The sequence below is a fragment of the Haliotis cracherodii genome, unplaced genomic scaffold (genome assembly GCF_022045235.1).
Source record: "Haliotis cracherodii isolate W230 unplaced genomic scaffold, xgHalCrac1.p SCAF_19, whole genome shotgun sequence".
NCBI classification, from domain to species: domain Eukaryota; kingdom Metazoa; phylum Mollusca; class Gastropoda; order Lepetellida; family Haliotidae; genus Haliotis; species Haliotis cracherodii.
Window position 1 is genome coordinate 5,477,595 of NW_027266274.1, and position 25,006 is coordinate 5,502,600.

The 25,006-nt window shown below is 39.6% G+C and overlaps 1 protein-coding gene across 1 annotated transcript in view; it reads left to right on the forward strand.

The window, feature by feature from the left end:
• The first annotated feature begins 5,734 nt into the window (after positions 1 to 5,734).
• Positions 5,735 to 25,006, forward strand: part of LOC139467051 (uncharacterized) — a 29,102-nt gene continuing 9,830 nt past the window's right edge. The window contains exons 1-5 of the mRNA XM_071248764.1: positions 5,735 to 6,031; positions 8,249 to 8,327; positions 18,782 to 18,958; positions 20,311 to 20,487; positions 21,104 to 21,277. Of these exons, the coding sequence (XP_071104865.1) occupies positions 5,735 to 6,031; positions 8,249 to 8,327; positions 18,782 to 18,958; positions 20,311 to 20,487; positions 21,104 to 21,277 (904 nt within the window). The remainder of the gene's footprint in view (positions 6,032 to 8,248; positions 8,328 to 18,781; positions 18,959 to 20,310; positions 20,488 to 21,103; positions 21,278 to 25,006) is intronic.

The window sequence follows — 25,006 nt, forward strand, 5'->3', positions numbered from 1 at the left end:
ATCAAACTTCTAGTATCAACTATTAATAAAATGTTTAACAAGAGACAGCGTTTTACATCATATATGTCTTAGTCGATTGATATCTGTATATCTTAATACATTTTAATCTATTTTATTTTTCTATTAGGTAAGAAATTACTAGTGTATATCTGATTTAAAATAGTGTCTCATAAGCCTAGCCAGGCTGGATGGTATGATAAATTTAATATGATGTATTCTTATTGTTTCATACCATGTGACACTTTAATAAACTATGTCTGTCTGTCTGTCTGTCTGTGTCGAATTGCAGGTGTTTTATTAGGCAAGACCAGGAGTAGTTTTTCAATGAAACCTTTCAACCGCAGAGTTTGTTTTTCATTAATTTCATTAAATACATTATTAGGTAGAATAATAACACGTTATATAGATTAAACATCTACCTAACCAGAGTATAATCATGTACTCGAAGTACCGTACTATATTACTTTGAGGAGACATTGAGTATAATTTTTGAGTTGGCATTGTATGCTGTCAGAATGACACAAATCCCTGCGTCAACCGACCCGTGAAGATCCGGGGTAGAACAGATCTTGAGCAACCCATTCCTGGCGTAAAGGGGCGACTGTGCTTGTCGTAAGAGGCGACTAACGGGATCGGGTGGTCATGCTCGCTGATATGGTTGATACATGTCATTGTATCCCAATTGTGTGGATCGATGCTCATGCTGTCAATCACTGGATTGTCTGGTCCAGACTCCATTATTTACAGACCGCCGTCATATAGCTGGAATATTGCTGAGTACGGCGTTTAAACTAACAAACAAACAAAACTTTGAGGAATTCAGGGTCGTAAGGTGATTTAAGGAATGTAACATCCAGTTGAGGACTGCATACCTTAGTCTGTTAGCGAACGTTTTACAATTAATATCTTGAAAAAGCCGTTAATACGCCAGTTGTGACAGGGATGATCGTATGGTAGCTGTAGCAGACAGATTGACAGCTGTTGTTACGTGCGTCACTAGGTTATAAGTACGGCATTGGCCTTGTTGATTTTTACAATACTTTGAGGATTTCTGTGGCCAGTGGACGTAATTCAAACTCTTTCCACACTGACACCGCATCAAAGATATCTGTGTACCGATTACATAAGTCCCACTGACAGGTAGGGGTGGTAGTTCACTGGACGACACTGTGTATATTGGGCGGCGCCTTTGATATCGCCTAGGTCATACTGGTTTTCCAAAATGTCAAGCGTTAACATAAACATACCACTAACACCAAGTCATACAGGCTTTCCAAAATACCAAGCGTTGACATAAGCAGAAAATAATCCAGTGGCGATGATTTAGGAATGTGCAATATATTTTATGAGCCAAACGTTTGTTCAAGCCTGGTGAGATTATTATTGCGATTGACATACACTGGAAAACGGATCGACCATAAGTTTGCGTTGTATATATTTTGCTGATTCTTGTTTTAATGTTCAATTGTCAGTCAGGAATTTGTCTGATTTCCATGATTAAAGTTTTACACGTTCACCAAATCTTCAAGTTTTTCCTTTAAACATCTCTTTAAGGCTCAATGAAGCTGGAAATTATGTTTATCGCGATTGTTTTAGTGATTGCTCGGAGCGTTGTCATTTGAAAAATGAGAACAAAAAAATCATGATAACTGCTCACATTATGCTGCATTTCGCATTTTGAAAACAACACCAAATTCTTTAGGTTGTCTGTTTTGGAACGAAACTATTTGTTTCAACAGTGAGGACGAAAGTTTCTTACAAGTTACCTTTTGATCCATTCATATCTTAACTTGTCATCGATGCATAGCTGTGAAGTCATGGGTTATCAATATGCCCCGACTGTTTTATATGTTGATACAGCTCAAGTCACGTGTACACATACTAATTGCCTTTTTCACAGAATTCATGATGGTATTTGTAAGAGAAGACAACTCAACGTTGCGTGTGGATTTGTCCCGGAAGCATCCGTTTATCATGCTTCATACATATAAGGTTTTCGTCATCCACGATCACTAGTCGAAAAATATCTACTTACTTGTGAACACAAAATTTGGGAGTTTTGTCATGAACTTATATACTGTTCAAAAAAGGAACGCAAATCCAGATATGTGTGAGTCAGGGAAATACATTTATACGGGGAACCGTACAAGGTATTCAGCAAAAATGTTGTGAACAGAACACTTGGTGATTGTAGTCATCTCAGTTATTGGTACATATGAAAAGTCCAAGGTGAAGGTCAGCTACCATCAATAACGCATCCCCCGTTGGAATCAATGGTAGCCCATTCGGCCTGCAACGCAAAGGCCAACCGCTGCTACGTCTAAATCCGGATGGCCAGGGGAAAACATCAACGTTGTTGTGTAGGCAGGCTCTTGTGATCCGTGCTGTATGCGATCGAGCGTTGTCCTGCTGGAATACACCGTTGCCGTCGGATGCATTTGGGTGGATGTGTGGTAGGAAAATTTCGTTGATGTATCGTTGAGCCGTACGATTGCCTTGGATATTGACCAAATCTTTCCTGCCATGATGAGAGATAGCCGCTAACATCATAACGCTGTCCCCACCAAACCTGTCCTGTACGCATTATCCGGCGTAACGTTCTCCCCGATGTCTGTAGACCCGTGCTCTTCCATCCCCTTGACGGAGGAGAAATCTTGATTCGTCGCTGAACCAGACATCTCTCCATCGCAGTTGAGGCCATACCCTGTGTTGACAATACCAATGCAGTCGTTGTTGACGATGTTGTCGACTCAATATGACGCGTCGAACAGGACGTCTTGCTCGTAGATCTGCTGCTCTTAAACGGTTTCCTACGGTCTGTTCGGTCTGCGCAGTCCGGGTATTTTGGATGCGGTTGAGGTGGATGTGGTCGTCCTTTTTCGTAGGTGGCGCAGTCGGATGTAGCCATCTTAGGGCGGGGATGGTTAGTCTTGGTCGTCCTGACCTTGGCCGATCACGTGTTGACCCATGCTGTTGAATCCGATCCCATTGCCTTGTGATGGTGCTTGGCGCTATATTGAAACCCTGGCAACAGCTGATCGGGATTCCCCTGCCTGCAAGCGGTCTATGACGTTGTTTCTTTGCACTTCTGTTATTCTTGGCATGTTGTTGAACTGTCACTGTTTGATTGATGCAGATGCTAGGCAATCAAAACCCCTGCACTTTAATACCGTTCATCGTGCTACTGCAAGTGCAGTACGTGCAGCTCCATGGCCCTTTTGGTAATGCACTGGGTGCGTTATTTCCGAATCGTACGTGTTTCCCGACTAATGGTTTGCATGTCCTTGCTGTGATAAGTTTGATCCGGGTAATTTGACACTATAACACATTAAACCTCTTCATTTGGCACCTCCACTGATTTTGCTTTCATTGCCCAAAATATCCGTATTGCGTTTCTTTTTTTGAAGAGTATATCTGAGATCACACTTTCTTCATCACAATGGTCATAATATTAAAGTGTCTTCTCTTGCTGACATGAATGAGCTACAGTAGTTTATCACTTTTATCTTCTCGACAAAAATGTATTTTTTGAAATACTACAACAGAGTGGGTAATTTTTTTAAAAAGCATCAAAAACGTGACTACTTGAGAATATGAAGGTGTTCCAACCATGACAGATTCTTGCTCATGAATAATGATCTGAGATGAATGTATATAAGTGCCAATAATAAAGGACTTATTTCCAATTGTTGTTTAGAGCTCTTTGCAGACATGTACCGCATGGTTACTTTAAACAGGTTATTTCAGTGCGAAACAATTTTCCGTTGGCCACTGATCATCATGCCTGTGGCTATTGTAAAATATGCTCAGAGATAATCATAGTTGGAGAAACATTTTGTTTAATTATTTGCTTAAGAATGCCAATCTATAACTAGAAGCCACTTTATTCGTCTCTGGAAGCCAAAAATAGGTTCCATACATCATAATTTGTAAAACAATATTTGCTGGTTAGAAAAGACTCATTGATCAAACAATGACAGCATAGTCTATGCGATTAGAATTTTATGAATTCGAAGTTGTGTATTTTCCTTTGAAAGGGAGACGACTTACCCTTGAGATACTGGGTATTTCCCAGATGATATGGGAGGTCTGTTGCTACGTTGGTAAAATGTACTAGTAGTTGTAGCACGGGTTGCGAGCGGTACCTTTGATCTTACCCGTGCTGTATCATGGTAGTAAGAGCACGGTTTGTTAAAGATTATTACCATTGGAAGATGCCAAGGTCAGCAAGTCCCGCCACCTGGCTTGAGAAATTTCAAACTTACAGCAATGTTTCTTTAGTGTTGTACACAGTGTTCAAGAGTAATAACGTAAACAAACAACAAAAAACAATAGAAATGTTTATAACTTTATGTATAGATTACAATGTAGCTGTCAAACATAAAAACAACTGGACACAGAACGCATTTTGCTGAATTCGGAAAATTAATAGTTGAAATTTCTAATGTGGCTTTGAAAATTCCAAAGTTTACACTTAATTTAACAATTAGATTAAAAGTTAAAAAAGGTTCGAAGGCAGAAAGCATGTGACGTCATATTTAACGTCATATTAAACGTCACTAAATTTTACACAAACTCGCGCAATTTTGGAATGACCGTCGCAACCCGTGCTACAAGTCACTTACCCTCGGTCCTTTTGTCTGTCAATCAAATGCCAAGCCAAACCGTGCTCTTACTGCCCAAACAACTCGTCTTGGTGTGTTGTAACTATAACTAAAAGTACACGAGAGATTTGAGAAAAATAGAGTGACAACTAGGTCATCACCACCTAAACGTGTTGGCGCTGAAGACAATGAGTCTTATCAATCTTTCGCTCCGTCTCGCTCAGTTTATGAATCATCCCATCGGTTATTGATTGGTATGTGTGTAGACATTGAATTTATTTTGAATCATCCTGTTGTCTGCTTGTGTGCTCGATCTGAGGAACTCATGGCTGCATCTCCGAGATGGTCTTTTCCTATTATTCCGCTGCTGCCCGGTAACAGATCAGCAATGGGGCAGTGATTCTTCCTCACAAAACTGTGATCCTGAATCCGCCGTCTGAAGGTCATGACGAAATAAGGTCGTGGAATTGTGTTTTGAGATTATTTAAAACCATGAAGGAAGAAAAACGCCTTGCAGCAGTTCCATTCTTGTGGAAGGCAGCTGCTTTCGTTTCAACAGTCTGAAGCATAATAAAACAATTCAAGAATTTTCTGGGTCAATTGATAATTTTCGATGAAACCTTAGACTGTCTGTCTGTCTGTCTGTCTGTCTGCATTAAAGGCAATGTATGACTCCTGACAACCAATCACCTACGCCACGACCAACGCCGAAACTGTAACCCCCAAAGTTTTTAAAGAAAGGTTTGGCCTTCATCTAAATTCTTGATGCCGTACACGTTTTTTCAGTACAACCAGCATGTTAACTATACAATTTCAATTTTTTAAAACCTTGCGTACAAATGATTGTTTCCCTTCATTTCCTTTGGACAATTATGTGGGGCAGACCAATGCTGACATACCAAGGAATCAAAATCTGGGATTCGACACGATGAGTACCCGATCCTGGTACGAGTAAGGCACGCAACTCTGCAATGCCAATTGCGGCGTCATAGATGACTCGTTCAAACGTGACATCCAATCCACAGTCCACAGGCCTAGTATTTAGAGATGTTTGCTTTCATATTATATTTGATCTCTTAACCGTCTATCTTATTTTACAGAAAGCCCAGTTCAGAAGACGCGGAAGGACAATGTTAAGACATGAAGAAAGCATCGTTGTGATACTGTTCAAAGTGCAGATAGTGACCGCTCTGTCATCATTGCTGACTGGTCAGTCCACAAAGGTCGGGTACACAAGTGACCAGTCACAGTACTACACGTCGCCTGTTCAAAATGTCATTCAGTGCCAAACACTATGTTCCTACCAACCCCTATGTATCACATTCAACTACAATGTGAGGTCAAGGTCATGTGGTCTCACTCTAGGAAGAGATCCGCAAGTTAGTGATGATGTGGTTGTGACCTCAAAGCCTTCACAGCCACCGGGGGTAAGGCATGCATGTTATTCATACAAGCCATTTGTGCCCACTCGATATGTCTGTAATACCTCGGTCACCTCTTTAGATGGTTTCCATGTTAACTGTATACCCACAATCCCGCCGTACAAACACCGCATTAAATACGGCCGATTTTGAAAACGGATTCTTGTGTGCTAAACAGAAACACTTTGATTTGAAGGAAAGCATTATCATTCTTGATATTTCTATGAGGTCTGCGGCAGTCAAGTTGTTGCCTGTACGACACGTTTCAATATGGCTTGTTAGGCCCCGATATGGTCAATGAGTGAGTGAGTGGATTCGATCACGTCGGCGGTTATTCGATTCTCATACTCATCAATGAGATGACACTTCTCCTCACATCCCGACAACTGCTGATAAAGTGTAATAAGCTCAAAATGTACATTTGCTTCACGTCAAACTGACATGAAGCCATGTCTACAGAATGGTATGTCTCCATTAAAAGTGGCATGATGTATCGAACTAAACCCTTCAAGATCTGCTTCATATACTGTGAAGTGAAAGTCCCAAAATGTGTTGACATTGCTTCAAGTTCATACCGTATTGACCTACCATATAATACTTCAAATATCCTCGTGATGATCACATTCGCTGGTCACACAAGAGATCCTGGATGATCTGCTTATGATGCAGTCGAAACTTCAATGAACTTTCCTTTTGCTAATGAAAATGGTATTTAATTGTGTTTATCTGTTTATTGTGTTCCAAATGAACACATTTAAATGAGGATAGGGTTTGTTTCTTGTGTCATAAACATTTCATTGCAACTCCATGAAACGTTTCACTTTTTAAGACCCTTAAGGATTGGTGCCCATTTTGTCCTAAAAAATCCACAGATCATATTTACAATATATTGAAAGGATACACGGTTGCTCCGAGATGACTTTGTCTGTTTGGGTTCACAGATGCCAAACACATTCTTCCTGACAGAAAGCATTACTGTATTGTCAATGAGTTATGCTTCCCAAAGGGCCTTTGCCCATCTTTACATTCGGGTCCACTTCACTTATTTCGTGATGCACAATTGAGTAGCGATATTGTTTGAGATATTAGTTTCTATGGTTAGGTGCACAAGTTGATATAGAACACCATTTAAATAAGTGATAAGTTGTGTTATGTAGACATTTGTGAAATCTAATTCTACCGCCCAGTATTGCATCAATATATTCTTTTTGAGTAAATCCCTTTGACGTTTAAGAATAATCGATGGCTGAGACGAAGCGCACAGTAAACGCGAAGAGAAAATCTTTAGCTATTACGCAAGGCAAATGTGGTGGTGAAAATGGATTGCGATTCATCTCATGTGAGAGGACATTATGAGCTCAATGCATCAAAGGACATCGTAAGGGATTAGGATGATTCACGCAAGAGCAGTGACATAAAATATTTGATGTTCTTAATGACATTTATTGACCAAAGATGAGTTCAGATAATGGCACCTAAATCGAACTCAAAATAACCGTTCTATCATGCTTGTCATTCTCCGTGTTGAGTTTGATCAAGGATCATTTGTTTGTCCTCTGTAAAATCTAGGCATAATTTTAGTTCGGCTACTGTCAGTATTGTCCGAAAAGTTTCGGTAGTGTTATCTTCCCTTGCCTAAACTATGCCGCAATGGTTGATGACCCGTGAAGATCCGGGCTAGAATAGGTCTTCAGCAACCCATTCTTGCCGTTAAGGCGACTATGCTTGTCGTAAGAGTTGACTAACGGGATCGGGTGGTCAGGCTCGCTGACTTGGTTGAAGCATATCATCGATCCCAATTGCGTGGATCGATGCTCATGATATCAATCACTGGATTGTCTGGTGCAGACTCGTTTATTTACAGACCGCCGTCATATAGCTGGAATATTGCTGAGTGCGGTGTAAAACAACAAACCAACCAGCCGTAATGTTTGATGCCGATTTTGATATTTTTTAGTTTTCTGCCTACGGAGAAAACCACAGGAATCTGAAATTCTGATACAACTATTACATGAGATGTTTTTTTTTACCATTAAACACAGATATATCCAAATTACGTAAATAGAGACGGGCATTTGACAGTTAAAAGGCACGCTACTTCATAAGTTTAATAAGAATATCGGTTCCTGTGTTTTGTCCCCGATGGCAAAACTAATAAATATACTTGACGTCCTGCTAATTTTGAAACGTACCTTGGCCATATCAGAGAATGTTTGGTTTCAGGTGGTTTCCGCAAAATGTTCCGACACTGAAGTATTTGTCAGAAAGAAGAAGCCACCTGGCATATGTTTGCCGCTATTGGGTAAGTTTGTCCCTGTTTTGCGAATTTTCTATTGTTGGGGTGGAGGATGGTGGGTGGGAGGAGCATTGTACACTTGGAATAATTGTCCCATCAAGTGCATTCTAGTTCATAATATCCCTTGGCAGTAATGTCTGGCCACAGGTGGTAAAGTGGCATTGTACACCTGGAGTAATTGTCCCATCAAGTGCATTCTAGTTCATAATATCCCTAGGCAGTAATGTCTGGCCACAGGTGGTAAAGTGGCATTGTACACCTGGAGTAATTGTCCCATCAAGTGCATTCTAGTTCATAATATCCCTAGGCAGTAATGTCTGGCCACAGGTGGTAAAGTGGCATTGTTCACCTGGAGTAATTGTCCCATCAAGTGCTTTCTAGTTCATAATATCCCTAGGCAGTAATGTCTGGCCACAGGTGGTAAAGTGGCATTGTACACCTGGAGTAATTGTCCCATCAAGTGCATTCTAGTTCATAATATCCCTAGGCAGTAATATCTGGCCACAGGTGGTAAAGTGGCATTGTACACCTGGAGTAATTGTCCCATCAAGTGCATTCTAGTTCATAATATCCCTAGGCAGTAATGTCTGGCCACAGGTGGTAAAGTGGCATTGTTCACCTGGAGTAATTGTCCCATCAAGTGCATTCTAGTTCATAATATCCCTAGGCAGTAATGTCTGGCCACAGGTGGTAAAGTGGCATTGTACACCTGGAGTAATTGTCCCATCAAGTGCATTCTAGTTCATAATATCCCTAGGCAGTAATATCTGGCCACAGGTGGTAAAGTGGCATTGTACACCTGGAGTAATTGTCCCATCAAGTGCATTCTAGTTCATAATATCCCTAGGCAGTAATGTCTGGTCACAGGTTGTAAAGTGGCATTGTACACCTGGAGTAATTGTCCCATCAAGTGCATTCTAGTTCATAATATCCCTAGGCAGTAATGTCTGGCCACAGGTGGTAAAGTGGCATTGTTCACCTGGAGTAATTGTCCCATCAAGTGCATTCTAGTTCATAATATCCCTAGGCAGTAATGTCTGGCCACAGGTGGTAAAGTGGCATTGTACACTTGGAGTAATTGTCCCATCAAGTGCATTCTAGTTCATAATATCCCTAGGCAGTAATATCTGGCCACAGGTGGTAAAGTGGCATTGTACACCTGGAGTAATTGTCCCATCAAGTGCATTCTAGTTCATAATATCCCTAGGCAGTAATGTCTGGTCACAGGTGGTAAAGTGGCATTGTACACCTGGAGTAATTGTCCCATCAAGTGCATTCTAGTTCATAATATCCCTTGGCAGTAATGTCTGGCCACAGGTGGTAAAGTGGCATTGTACACCTGGAGTAATTGTCCCATCAAGTGCATTCTAGTTCATAATATCCCTAGGCAGTAATGTCTGGCCACAGGTAGTAAAGTTGTATCGATAGAACACACACACATTATGAAGTTAAACATTTCATCATAAGCTCAATTAATCATTATGCTGAGTCATTTAAAGAAAATATTGGTTTGGGCCGAGACATTAAAACCGCTCCCTCTTGTGAAGCAAACCAACATTTTTTTCTGAAGTGTTTCTCTTTCATTGTTAGCAGCACACTCTGCACTTGTATGCAGCGGAAGTAATTCAAAGTTAACATATCGTTTTTAGTTTCAACAGAAGCAGTAAATGTGTTGTCGTGTTACTGGATTGTCTGGTCTGGTCTCGATTGTTTGGGAGGAGGATGCTGAGTACGGCTTTTGGCAACAAACAAACACTTACATTTTCTTGCAAATTTCAAGTGGCGGCTTCTACCGGTAGAGCAGGACAGGCTTACCCTTTACGCCAACACCTTATGTCATCATGTTCTTCAGTAATCCATTAATATAATTTTCATCACTAGGTACCTTTTATGCCCAATGGAATCTGTTTCAACAGATAATCAATTTTAATTTCTGGCGTTGGCGATTTATACATATATACCATATTTAACGTTGACATCTTACTAATTGTTCTCATATAGTATTTCTATAAAACATATGTTTTGGGGAAACACTGAACACATTGAAACCTTTATGCTTTAACAGTAACGAATGATATAAAGTGCGCCATTTATATGCACTTTTGCATGTTTGAGATGGAAACGTGGTTCTGTATGTCATGTTAGCTGGATTAAAACGAAACTAAAAAATCTGAGTAGAGAAACATTTTAGTTTTTTTATCCAGCGTAATACGTATAATATTTACAGTGGATGAGGGCGTCCTTTCTTACAGAACGTGCCATCGTCAATATTAGTCAGTAGAACATTGTCACAATTCTACAGCTGCCAGAACAATATCTTTAAATCAAAGAGAACGACAATGGTAAGTGACAATTATGCTACATTGCCGAGTCCTTCACTCTGTAGGATGTAGATAATAAACAAGTCATCTCTTTCCATTTGTAAGTGCCGACCCTTGGACAATGCACAAAGATGAATCAATCTGAAGTCTGTATTGTTTGTCGCGAAACACAACGAACGAATGAAGTCAGTGTTTATTTTTCTTTCAGTTTCAGTTTTCAGTTTTCTATTGATACATAATGAGTTTTACTTCTTTTCGCACTAAACAACAACCTTAACAGTGACAAAGTAGACACAATGTATGGGAAACAACTTATTTCAATCTGTAATGGCATTTGTGAAGTTGTTATCGTACAATTATGTCTACTTTGTCACCCGTCAACTTCAAAGGCATGCCTACGTACAAAACCTTAACGATGAAATGACAGAACTAATGGGACAAAGTCATCAATGATGTGTGTATAATATAAGGCTAGTGCCAAGTGCTGCTAAGTGGTCCTAAGTGTGTATGGAGGAGATACCATACACTCAAGCTACTTACTTATATTAGTTACAGAATGTTTATTCCAGTGTATGGTCTCGATGTCAAAGTCAGGTTATAGTATGAAAAATTAACATCGTTCTATGTTTTCTTACTTTTTTGGGGGTTGTTTGTTTAAAAATTGGGACACGTCTTAATCAATGGTCAGCTGTCTGGTTCAGCATGTACATACATGTAAATGGTTTATTGAACGGCGTTTTGTCGAGAATCAATATCTTTTGTGCTGCCCTGTGAGCATGCCGGGACAGAATGCTAAGGGTCGTGGTAGAACCTGAGACACGAAGCACTCCTTTCCGCGAACACCATCACTATTTGATAGTGATTCACAGACACATGCTTATGATATAGTCGGAATCGTAAATGAAGATTACTTAAGGAAATTGAAAGGGTTTTGTCGCTTATGTTCACAATGTGTGACCTGGCAGACGTCCCTGGCCCATTTATGTGCACACTGACCCTCTCTTTTTTCTTTTGGACAGTTAGATTTAATATTCCAAATTTGAGAGATATCTGTGTTTGTAAACGTTCAAAACATTTTAATACCGATCAGAGAATAGTCTTGATTGGTTTTGTGACATGAGGTTCGTGGAGTTTCCAGGTAAGCCCCCAGCAACCCATGCTTGTCGTAAGCGGCGACTAAATGGATCGGGTGGTCAGGCTCGTTGACAGTTCGTCATATTGCTGGGATATTGCTGTGTGCGACGTTAAGCATGCAACGAATCAATCGATCAGTGTGAGCTGGGGGCCATCTGGTACTGTATATTATGATGCCTGGATGAAAACTATACTAGAGAAGGATAGGAAATGGGGTTGTGTGTTCATAATCCCAAGCACAGACACTTTGATCCAAACAACGAATGACCTCCAAAGAACCACGAAAAGCAGTTCGTGATATCTGTAGGTCTGTAAATTACAGAATGATGTTTTTAGCATAGACGGACACCCCCCCCCCCCCCCCCCCCCCCCCAATGTAATATGTTGTAGGCAGTAAGATTACCCGAGAGAGGATTATGTTTTTTAAATTGCTGGATCCAACCTTGTTTTGAGGATGCGTTTCCATGTCAGGATACCTCAGTTTGTCCCCCCTACGTGTCATGTACACATTTCTATACAAAATTACATGATAGTTTCTTAAAGAACTTCATCCGTCATGGGTCTTAAATTAAACAAAATTCAGATTTTGTTGGGTACAGGGTATTCATGGTCAAGTACCGTATTGATGTTTCATACACTTTTCTGGATTTCGACTTATTTTGCAATTCATCGTTCATCGAGTCAAACAGACTGTTCATTCCAAAGCCTAGTTGTAATGGATGCTGAAATACCGCATTGGGCTCCAGTCGCACTGTATATAGCTAGACCTTCAGTGGGAACAGGGACCTGATCGTACAGCAAATTGCTCGATAGAAATAATGTTAACATACAAAACATGATGACAGGAAAACAGGAAGATACCAATCAGGAGGGACGTTTCATTCAATGTGATCAAACAGGTGTTTCTTTAAAATGCTAGTATGTTGACATTTCATTTTCAAAGTTGCCGACCTAAATGAGTAGTGAGTGAGTATGGTTTTACGCCGCTTTTAGCAATGTTCCAGCAATATCACGGCGGGGGACACCAGAAATGGGCTTCACACAATGTACCCATGTCGGGAATCGAACCCGGGTCTTCGGCGTGACAAGCTTTCTGGCCGGGATTAGAATTTATTTATGCAATTTGGTATATGCAGTGTGGTATATGCAACATAGTACAGTGATAGGGGGCACGGGTGGCCCAGTCGTCTAAGGCGCCGCGATTCACTGTGCAGAGTTGCGTCCCTTGGGCACACCAGAAACCTATGATTGTGGGTTCGAATCCCGGTTCGCCGTGATTATGTTTCTAGGTTTGTCAGCACTATACCCATGCTCGTGGGTTTCACCGAAGTGATAAACGTCTGAGACCTGCATCACTTTAGGCTTTCTTCCCACGTAAAGCTGACACGCCGCAATATAACTGGAATATGCCCAGGACCGCGTTTGACCATAAACAACCAAGGGAGGTCACTCTACATCAAGGCCACTGCCAAGGTCAATATTATAGACCGCCTCAATAAAATTGCCACTAAATATCAACAATAAGTTAACAATATACACTGTCACTATTCACACGGAAAACCCATAATCACAGAATATTACCAAAGTATTCTTGGTTAAGGACTGTAATTACAACCAGTATGTATTGAAGGCAATATGTAATATTAACCTGTTTTGACCTCTGCGTTCCGGCCACGTTATCAAATACCCTGCAGAATTCTCATCAATGCTTCTAATATTGCAACAGAAACAAAGTTTTCACAAGAGAACAGATTGGAACACGTTGCTTTGAAGCATGACCATGTGACGTAACTAATGAATATTCGATTAGAATTGCGTGTGTTCATTTGTATACGCCTTTCAAAAGCATTTTTAACAATATGCTCCCTTAAGTGTTCTCTTATGCTTGCCCCATCCCCTCAAAACCGTATTAAGTGTCCATACAATGAATCATCTGTCTTGGTCGATGCATAATTAAGTACCTGCTAAAGGAGCTAATTCATTATATGGCTGACGTTAAATGCCATCGCTCACACCTTTGTTCCATCCATTTACTTCGCCAGTACATTTTGCCAATGGATAAGTTGACACATAGTAACATCCGACACATCAATATGAAAACACAATTACGACTAGGTAACAATTCAAACATATTTCGGCCAAATCCAACTATTTTAATTGTGGAGAAGGTTTCAAGCCGCAGAGCTCTACAAGCACAGATATGGCTACTGATCCCGCTTGGCTAGGCCTCGTGCCCTCGCTAATGTTTCGAAATTTATGTCTCCAAAGTTGCCAAAACTTATAAAATGCCTTAGCTACGTCACAGTTAGACACTGATTTTCATTATATTAGACTGTTCTTTTGATAATGATAGCAATTATCCCTGTAGTTTATCCAGATTCCAGATGGTTAATTCTGACTCGATCGCCGACGCCATGTTTGTTTATAAACAGTGAAAGTAGTCCCTACTTGACCTCTGATATTTGCAACTCTATCCGTATAAGACCCCAACGGATATCGTTTTTATCCGTTGGCATTATCCTGCCGAGAAACCTACCCATTATATGATAAATATATATACATACATCTTTGAATACTGGATATGGGTGAAAATCTCAACACCGTAACAATTTCCCACTTGACCTGTACATCAGTAGTTTGTTTGCAGAAATGTATTTTAAAATATTTGATTTCCTTTTCAAGACTATTCACAAGTAGATTACCTTTCTTCAAATGTAAAATGCTAAAAAAATGTTCTTTCAAGTTAATATTTGTTTGTTTATAAGCAAATATTTTCTGGATTTACTAAAAACATGGCTGTCCCTCAGCTGGACCAGAATAAAAAATAATACCTTATCTATATCTAAATATTCTAAAAATGTAACAAATTTTGTTTTTCACACTCTCAAATGAACATTAATTACACGTATCCTATCATTATTATCTAAAACCTAATAGAAAAAAAATAAATTAGGAAAAAAAAGATGTCCCTCAAAAGGCACTCAACTCCGTTACAACGTACCAATACTAAAAACATAACTGTGCTATGGGAGATAACTCTCATACGCTTCCTCTTTTGGCAACATGTGTATGAAGATCACCTGCTGGTGATAGATAGATGCCACATTTATGTACAATGTTCAAGCCAATGACATCAAGATATGTCTGTTAAGTACAGTATGTTTTCTGAGCCTCAACTCTGTTACACTGTCTATAGATCTATATCTCATTCTAATTTCCTTCACTTTTCCAAGAGAAATTGGTTAGCAAGACCATGTTAGCAGTGAGTATTTTAATTTCCATAAAAAGCAAAGCATGCTGGGATATGAGCCATTTATAGTAAGGTTTCTCAACTCCGTTACACTCAACTCTGTAATGCTGTACAGCGTAACGGAGAGGAAAAATTTGTGCATCTGCACAATTTCGATAGTTATTGTCAGTACATAGCTTTGTTCTTCAAGAATATTTTATTTTATTTTAACCCTATACCTGGCAAATAATTTTCCCACAGTCTGTAGTAAGAACTTTTTTTAAAAAATAGTCACTCAGACTGCTCTGATGTTTCGGATGAACAAGATGTTAGGACCTGTGCAAAATGTGGATTTGATACTATTGATAACACTCTTTCAGACAGTGGACTAATTATTGAAGACAGAACTGTTGTCTTTTACATTGATGGGAGTGCCTGGCTATTGTGTTTTGGCTGCAGAAAGCAATTTCATTATGCATGTATAAACAACATATTTTCTGACTGTGTTGATGATATGATTGATCTGAGATTTGATCTTGAAGTTTTGTAACTATATTATAGTGATCTAAAATAGCATTTTAAGCAACTTTGTGCTTATTTATTTCAACGTCTATACAAAGGGTTAAACATTAGTAATTTAGTAGACCCACTTTTGTATGCCATTACTGCAGAAACTGGCTCATAAACCATGAGTACCAAAGTCCTGACAAGTAACACAACACAGTGCATGTATTTTCACATTTCATCTCAAAAGAGATGAAAAGGTTGTTATTTTATGCTAGAGAGCTTTTAAGCTTCCCTTTGACAAAGGGCAGTTACTCTAGCGGACAGATAGATAGATTGCCGCGAAAGGCAATTAAAAACAATTGTTGTTTTGCGTATATGTCACTTTGCAACTGTATAAGAAACAGATTTCAGTTGGAACTATATTGGCTACTGTCACTGTCCGACTGACACATCACTTACCCTGTTACGTAATAAATATTAATGCGCGCATTTCAGGAAAACATTGAATGTTTAGGTAATGTTTGTGAGAGAGGGAAAGCGATTTTGAAGCACAGCATTAAAGAATGACATTACATGATAAAGAGGTTATCACGCTTGTGTGTTTGGGGACGGTAAATATCCTGTATTAGGAATAAATACTATGTATTTAGCTCGCAAAGGCTCGCTAAATACAATGTTTATTCCTAATACAGGATATTTACCATCCCCAAACACACTTGCGTGATAACACCTCTCTCTCTCTCTCTCTCTCTCTCTCTCTGTATGTATGTATGTATGTATGTATGTATGTATGTATGTATGTATGTATGTATGTATGTATGTATGTATGTATGTATGTATGTATGTATGTATATATATATATTACAGACGCTATTGTATCTCATCATATTTACCATATCATACTTCCGTTTTCTTATAAGCCTATCACTTGGTGATGAAATAGAGCATAAAGATGTTTAGAATTTGTTATCATCATGTAATTAATGAAAAAAAAGAGTTGTTAAATGACTTAAATATTTTGGAATGTTACATGTACATATTTATAAATACCTCAGCCTGCCACATGTGATAAGAGGGGTTTTCCGGGTATTTCAGATCTGTTTGTATCAAATGCTTTTGTAGATATTAAAAGATCTTAAATGACAATGGTCATTGACTGTGTAAAGTTTGTTTGAAGAACCCCTGATGGGCAGACTTGTGTTGTTAAAGATGGGGACATTGGTCTTTGGGGCTATGCTAGTACTAACTCTTACGCATGGTAAATAAACAACAGCTATTAATTTAAGATTCAATCAATTGCTTACATGGTTTATTGTCTTCTATGCCAATATAGTTATATAAAGCATAAATATTTACTCTTAGACAATACTCTCCCACCAACGGGTTAGATAAACCATTAGGTACCTAATGTGAATCGGATGGTCACAATGTCTCACATACCTGTATGTCAATTATACAATTATGTATAATTATATGTCAACGTACCACAATTATATTGATCAATGCTCGTTCAATATCGTTAATTCAAGTTGAAAAATATGGTCATAATTTGTTTATGTGAAATACGTTGGAAATGTATAAAGGGGCAGAAACAACTTTTCATTAATTATATAAGAGGCAGACAGCTGTAGAGAGCACTGAATCAAATCCACCATCCAACATAATGAGTGTTTGGTCAAACCTTGAATTCTGTCCCTGAAGTACTGGATACCTAGTGGCCTGTGGTTCTCTGGCGTGACCGGGCTCAACCTGATAATGATCTGCTCTGTCAGCACATAACAATAACTTCTTTATGTTTGTTGTTTATCGCCGCACTCAGCAATATTCTAGCTCTGTAAATAATCGAGTCTGAACCAGACGATCCAATGACTGATATGAGCATGGACCCACGCAGTTGGGTTTGTTTGTTGTATAACGCCACACCCAGCAATATTACAGCTATGTGATGGCGGTCCGTAAATAATCGAGTCTGGACCAGACAACCCAGTGATTGACAGCATGAGTTTCGGTCCACGCAATTAGGATATGATGACATGCACCAATCAAGTCCCTGAGCCTGACAACCCGATCCTATCAGTCGCCTCTTACGACAAGCGTAGTCGCTTTTTACGGCAAGCATTGGTTGCTGAAGACCTATTCTGAACCGGATCTTCATGGGTCCACGCAGTTGGGATACGATGACATGCACCAACCAAGTCAGTGAGCCTGACCACCCGATCCTATCAGTCGCCTCTTACGACAAGCGTAGTCGCTTTTTACGGCAAGCATGGGTTGCTGAAGACCTTTTCTGATCCGGATCGTCGCGGGTCCTTTAAGTGGCATATAGAAGTTCGTGTGGTGAACAAGGGGAATGTTTCCATGGATAACTTCTTTATTACAATGGTTGTGACGTTTCGGATTAGAACTAACACCGTTATGAACAGTAGATACTAAAATCGTTATCAAGCAAGTGATGGTGACGCCGTCGGTTTCTACACCGAACGATCACAGCCATTGTGAAAAAGAAGGTGTACATCCATGGAACTCCTCCCCTGTTTACCTGTGGGTTTCATCAATGTGACATACGAAGAACGTCCCTTTGAGCTTCTCCTCCAACAACGAGCTGACATGACGTGGTATATCTGAAATGCGCTTCACAAAAGGAGTTAAGCTCAACTCGATTCATATACTCTTCCTCCCGAAGCAACGGAATTAATAGACTATAACAATCCAGTTTCCACCCTTGCTGGGTGGAATGTCATGGCTCGATCGTAGAGCCACCAGTGGTTATTACGAGTTATGTCCCTTCTATGCACCTCCTATTGACCAATCGGATTCCATCTCTCATATTATATGCTTTAAAACAAATGTAATAAGACGATCTGATAGATAATAAATATCTTATATTGTAAAAAGATAGGGCTTACCTCTCCAAGTGCGTCAAAGTCTAAGTGCATTGGATTAAAAACATTGAAATATTGGGAAAATATTTGTCAACGCTCAGTTTACGGTACCCATACTCTGCCAATCCCGCAATCGACCGATATCTTCACGTCAGTCACCTACTTGATTATGGACCGGATGCCGATTTCCTTACGCGATTTTGATTGGACTTACTCGTTAATTAGTCCAGCCAAAATGTTACTCTATAATTACAGCCTAGCTCAGCACGGGTTGAAAGTGGACTTTTATCATCAGTTAACTCCCTTGACTCAGGAAGATGACTCTATCTATTCATCACCTACAGAGATGAGTAAGAATACTAACTACAGCAAATCTTTACCTCGCAGACATTGATTGTGGCAGTCCCCCGGATGTGGCGTCGGCTTCCCACACACTATCCTTAACCAACTTCCGGTCGACAACAGAGTATGCCTGCAAGGAAGGACACGTGCAGACTGGTGGAAATAATAGGACCACGTGCTTGTTTAACGGGACATGGAGTGAGGTCACGCTCACCTGCATGGGTAAGAGGAAATATGATCTTAATGGAAAGTACGTAATAGTGGACACACAATCTCAGTAAAATAAGATGACGATTCAACTAGAGGCTTCTTAGTTGCCTTATGGAACTGAGAGACGCATTCATGTCCGAAGAGCATATCTGATTTCTGTATCTTAAAAACGAGCTTGAACGAACAGTTTCCAATGTAGTTTATAAAGTCCCCGCTACAATACATGTATGTGTACTTTATAAATCCTGTCGTTTCTGAGACTCATAGCAGCTTTGTTCCAAAGATTCCATTGAAGGAATATGTTAAGTTCTGTATTGACTGTCCCTTGTACAAATGTACATTTTCGAAACGAGGTGGTAACGAAATAAAGACAATTCAAATTGACACGCCTTGATAGTACTACAATTAATGTTGAAAGCGTTAAAACCAACACACTCGCACACATGGCACATGCGAAGGCAGGACGGCGTGTTCCCTACTGGTAGTGCATGCATATTGATGGCACTTCTTTCATTGATTTTGCACTTTTAGTTCCAGACACTGAGACGACCTTGTCTGGAACTTCAGTGTTTCCCCATGTATTAGTCAATACTTTCAGACATGATTTCAGGCCTTTTACACAAAAGAATATAGCATGACTTAACCCCTTATACACAGAGATAATACTGATCTAATGGTACTGTAGGTGACACATGAGTTAAACTTGAGTGTGACATCTCTATCTGTAGTAAATAGAAGTATATTGAACACCCGGTGAATATTGGGTGACGAAAATGTACAAACGATATACAGTAAACTACGGTTTTAACGAACTCAAATGGACCACTAATTTAAGTTCGTTTTAACCGTAGTTAACCGCATACAACATCTATACAGCAAATGGCGGGGACCAAAATTAAGTTCGTAATATCCGTCAGTTCGTTATAAGCGTGTTCGTTATAAACGTATTTTACTGTATTTTAGAAACAAGTATACCGTAACAGTAAGTGAGTGAGTATGTACATATGCAACATTTGTTGAAGCAAATTGGCAGAGCCAGACCTCGAGACGTTGAATGTCAAATTGCTGGGCTCTTTCTGGTAGAGAAAAGGTCTTCAGAACCCATGCTGGACGTAACAGGCTACTGTGCATGTCGTAAGAGGTGACTAAAGGGATCGGGTGGTCAGGCTCGGTGACTAGGTTGATACATGTCATTGATCCCAATTGTGTGGGTCGATGCTCATGATGTCAATCATGGTCTGGTCCAGACTCGATTATTTTCAGACCGCCGTCATATAGCTGTAATATTGCTGAGTGTGGCATTAAACAGCAGACACACAAACAAAAATGCCCTCATTGCAGTATCAACCTGGATATCTTTTCAGTAATTGATTGTGGGCTGCCGCCTACTTGGGTCGAGCTAAATGTTACGGTGACGTCAACGTTATTCAACTCCACCGCCGCGTACGTGTGCAGAGAAGGCTATGACAACTACGGAGGGTCAGGGATCAGCACGTGCACTGATGATTCCATTTGGTCAACTATAGACCTAAATTGTACAAGTAAGTTTATTATTAACGTCTATTTGTTTGGAAACATTTTAAACATTCCATCTATTGTCATATATCCATAACACCATACTGAAATCCAAATTAGGATTTAAAGGTGATTTGGGAGTCTATTAGTGTTGTGAGCATTTTGTCTGTCTTTTTCGGCAATATAAATCTTGTAAACACTTTAAAACCCACTTTGTTAAAACCCATGTGCACGAATAAGGAGCATATATAGTAACAAATCTTGGATTTGAACCAACGACTAGGGGACACAACTCTACACAGCAAACTACAGCATCTTTGAAGATAATAGGTTAGATTCCAACTAAACCTGTCCATGCTTATATAGTGATAAGTGTTTTTTTAAGGGGGTTTGACCGTCATAATCAAAACTACGGTGAAAGTTAAAATTTGGAGAATATTCAGGAATGAAAAGAAATACAAACCCTGCCAACTAATGCCAATTTTAATTTGATTATCAGTATTGGGCACTTGGAGACAAACAACGTTTTTTCTCTCAGGCCAGTTAACAATTATTTGTCTTGTAAAACCTGAGGATAGATTTTGAAAGAGCGGTACCAGCTGCACTCGTTTATAACATTGATTATCTTTTGGGTTACCCCAGTTGTAGACTGTGGCTTCCCTCCTAATCACGACGGCGCCATGGTCGACTACGTCAACACGACGTTTGGTGCCGAAGCCAACTCTATCTGTGTTAAAGGGTACTCATCATCGGGCACCGGAACATCAGTGTGCCTGTCTAATGGAACTTGGTCACAAACAGACTTGGTTTGTACAGGTGAGTGATTGCATCGATACGAATCGCTGTATTAGTTGATGTGTCGATAGAAAACAATGCGTCGATATAGAAAGTGACTTGACATTGTGTATGAAAGTTTTGTCAGATTCTAATTTCTGATGGTATGTATAAAGAGTTCTGAAGCCAAAGAAGTATAATGGACTTAATATAATATATGATAGGCACATCTTAAAATGAGTCCACTGCCATATAAACCATGTGAACGTATGTATGGGCAGACTTTCGCCCAAAAAGTTCAAAGTTGAAATAAAGGATAAAAGTACACAATAATAGTCAAATGTTACGAATAAAGAATGAATGTTACATTTAAAGGTCACTGTTTACAACTCGCAAACAAAATACGTCAACTGTAAAGTAAGAACAATGTGTACTAAAGAACGCCAGTGCACAAAAAGGACACTAAACTGCTTGGGACAACGTTGAGATTAAAGAATGGCCGATGGCGCTGCAATTTGTAAAACGTTCCGAGTTTCATCGGCTTGTTTCGCCGTGTTGATAAATGCATGCCGAAGTGCTGAATGTATTTCGTCATTCCTAGGGCTCTCAGCGTTTGAGGTCTCGCACGCACGCACGCACGTTTGTGTATTTAATGCGCTTGCAGAGCACTTGGTATATCCCAGACTATAAAATGGTGTTAAATTCCCTGACTGCTGGTTTAAATGTACCTGCAAATATTATTGATTTAAAAAAGAGACACTGTCAAGTATTGATCGAGATTTTGTTATGCGTAATAAAAACAGCAAATGTCGACACACCGATAAAAGTACTGTGGGACAATTTGTACATTTCTCGTTTCAAATATCAGAACAACATAAATATTTTTATGAAATGGATCTGTATGCATAATGTATAACGTTATACATTCTATAGGAAATACAGCTGGCCATAAAGTAGAAAATCAATTTTGCCCTGGAATAAGACATCTCAAGACCAGCTCAACGTTCGTTTTCACAACTAAATTATTTCGCTTGATTTCATCCAAGCCATTTGTATTAGTGACAAAGACAAGTTTTAATGTTGATGCTAAAATGTATGTGTAATTCAGTGATGTGTGTCTTGCAGCTGTCTGTGAAATATATGTAATCTAATAGGGTGAGGTGAGGTGAGGTGAAATTGGGTTTAACGTCGCTTCCAAGATTATTGCACTTATATAGCGACGTGCATGCACGTGTATGTGTGTGTGCGGCTACTTGTACTAGTCCGGACTGATGCCGATTTATAGTGCTAGCCCACTGAGATACCATGCCGCAGTTTAACATGAATACCCCACTCAGACACAGTATACTGACTCCTAGCCGATCAGTCCTTGTTTTAGCCCCTTAATGCCGAGCGGCAGACAGGGTAACAACAAGTACCATCTTTTAATGTATTTTGGTATGATGTGGCCGGGGATCGAACCCCGGACCCTCCGCTCTACGGGCGGACGCTCTACCACAAGACCACGGAGGCGGTCTAATCTAATAGGGGTCTTGTTACCGCATACACGAACACCATCCAATATGGCGGAAAGTTCACATCAGCGTTCGTGTTTACGTATTTTCTGAACGATTCTTTGGTGAAGAAAAAACACAGATACCCATGATCACTAATGTGCTTTTTTTGTCATTGAATTCTCTCCGAGAAAATACCCCATATTTAAATTTAATTGAATATTTAAATTTCATTTCGTGAATGGTGATTCAGTAAAATATCAAAATCAGCGATATGTACGATGAACAATATATAATAATATCTGACAGAGCATTGTAGACATATGGGGAGCCGAACGCTGTAACCACCACAACGCCCCCATCAGAGACAAATTTGTAGACGAATGATGTATGGCGTTATGCTTAGAACATCACTCCGATAATAATCGGATTATTCTGTGATATCTATATACAAATATATGATACATGCATTCGGTACCGAGGTGCACAATGCATATAAACATTACATCACCCCTCGTGCACCCAGGCACAACATGACGTCATTACTGGTAGTATAGATGACCAGGCCAACGACCAAACCAAGGCCCTGAAAATGGGGTCTTATGTGTATGTGAATTATGTGATGACGATCATTTGATCGTCGTGTATCGTCGTACATCAAGGAAACAATTTATCCTTCATCTCCTACCAGTTCTCTGGTTTTGGCACGGAATATTTGTCGTGCTTGTTGTCTCCCCTGTAATATGAATCTCATCTACAATGCCACTAATGGTCTTACGAGAGTTTGCTCAAATACCTGGACATCACTGACTACATATGGATATCAAAGACGACAAATGGACATAAGTGACTACATATGGACATCATTGACTACATTTGGACATCACTCACTACATATGGACATCACTGACTACATATTGACATCATTAACTACAAATGGACATCACTGACTACATATGGACATCATTGACTACATATGGACATCACTGACTACATATGGACATCATTGACTACATATGGACATCACTGACTACATATGGACATCACTGACTACATATGGACATCAATGACTACATATGGACATCATTGACTACATATGGATATCACTGACTACATATGGACATCATTGACTACATATGGACATCATTGACTACATATGGACATCATTGACTACATATGGACATCAATGACTACATATGGACATCATTGACTAGATATAGACATCATTGACTACATATGGACATCATTGACTACATATGGACATCAATGACTACATATGGACATCAATGACTACATATGGACATCAATTACTACATATGGACATCATTGACTACATATGGACATCATTGACTAGACATGGGCATCAATGACTACATATGGACATCAATGACTACATATGGACATCAATGACTACATATGGACATCATTGACTACACATGGGCATCAATGACTACATATGGACATCAATGACTACATATGGACATCACTGACTACATATGGACATCATTGACTACATATGGACATCAATGACTACATATGGACATCAATGACTACATATGGACACCATTGACTACATATGGACATCATTGACTACATATGGACATCATTGACTACATATGGACATCATTGACTACATATGGACATCAATGACTACATATGGACATCAATGACTACATATGGACATCAATTACTACATATGGACATCATTGACTACATATGGACATCATTGACTACACATGGGCATCAATGACTACATATGGACATCAATGACTACATATGGACATCAATGACTACATATGGACATCATTGACTACACATGGGCATCAATGACTACATATGGACATCAATGACTACATATGGACATCACTGACTACATATGGACATCATTGACTACATATGGACATCAATGACTACATATGGACATCAATGACTACATATGGACACCATTGACTACATATGGACATCATTGACTACATATGGACATCATTGACTACATATGGACATCACTGACTACATATGGACATCACTGACTACATATGGACATCACTGATTACATATGGACATCATTGACCACCCATGGACATCAATGACTACACATGGGCATCAATGACTACATATGGACATCAATGACTACATATGGACATCATTGACCACCCATGGACATCAATGACTACACATGGGCATCAATGATTACACATGGGCATCAATGACTACACATGGGCATCAATGATTACACATGGGCATCAATGACTACACATTGACATCACACCACAGTGCA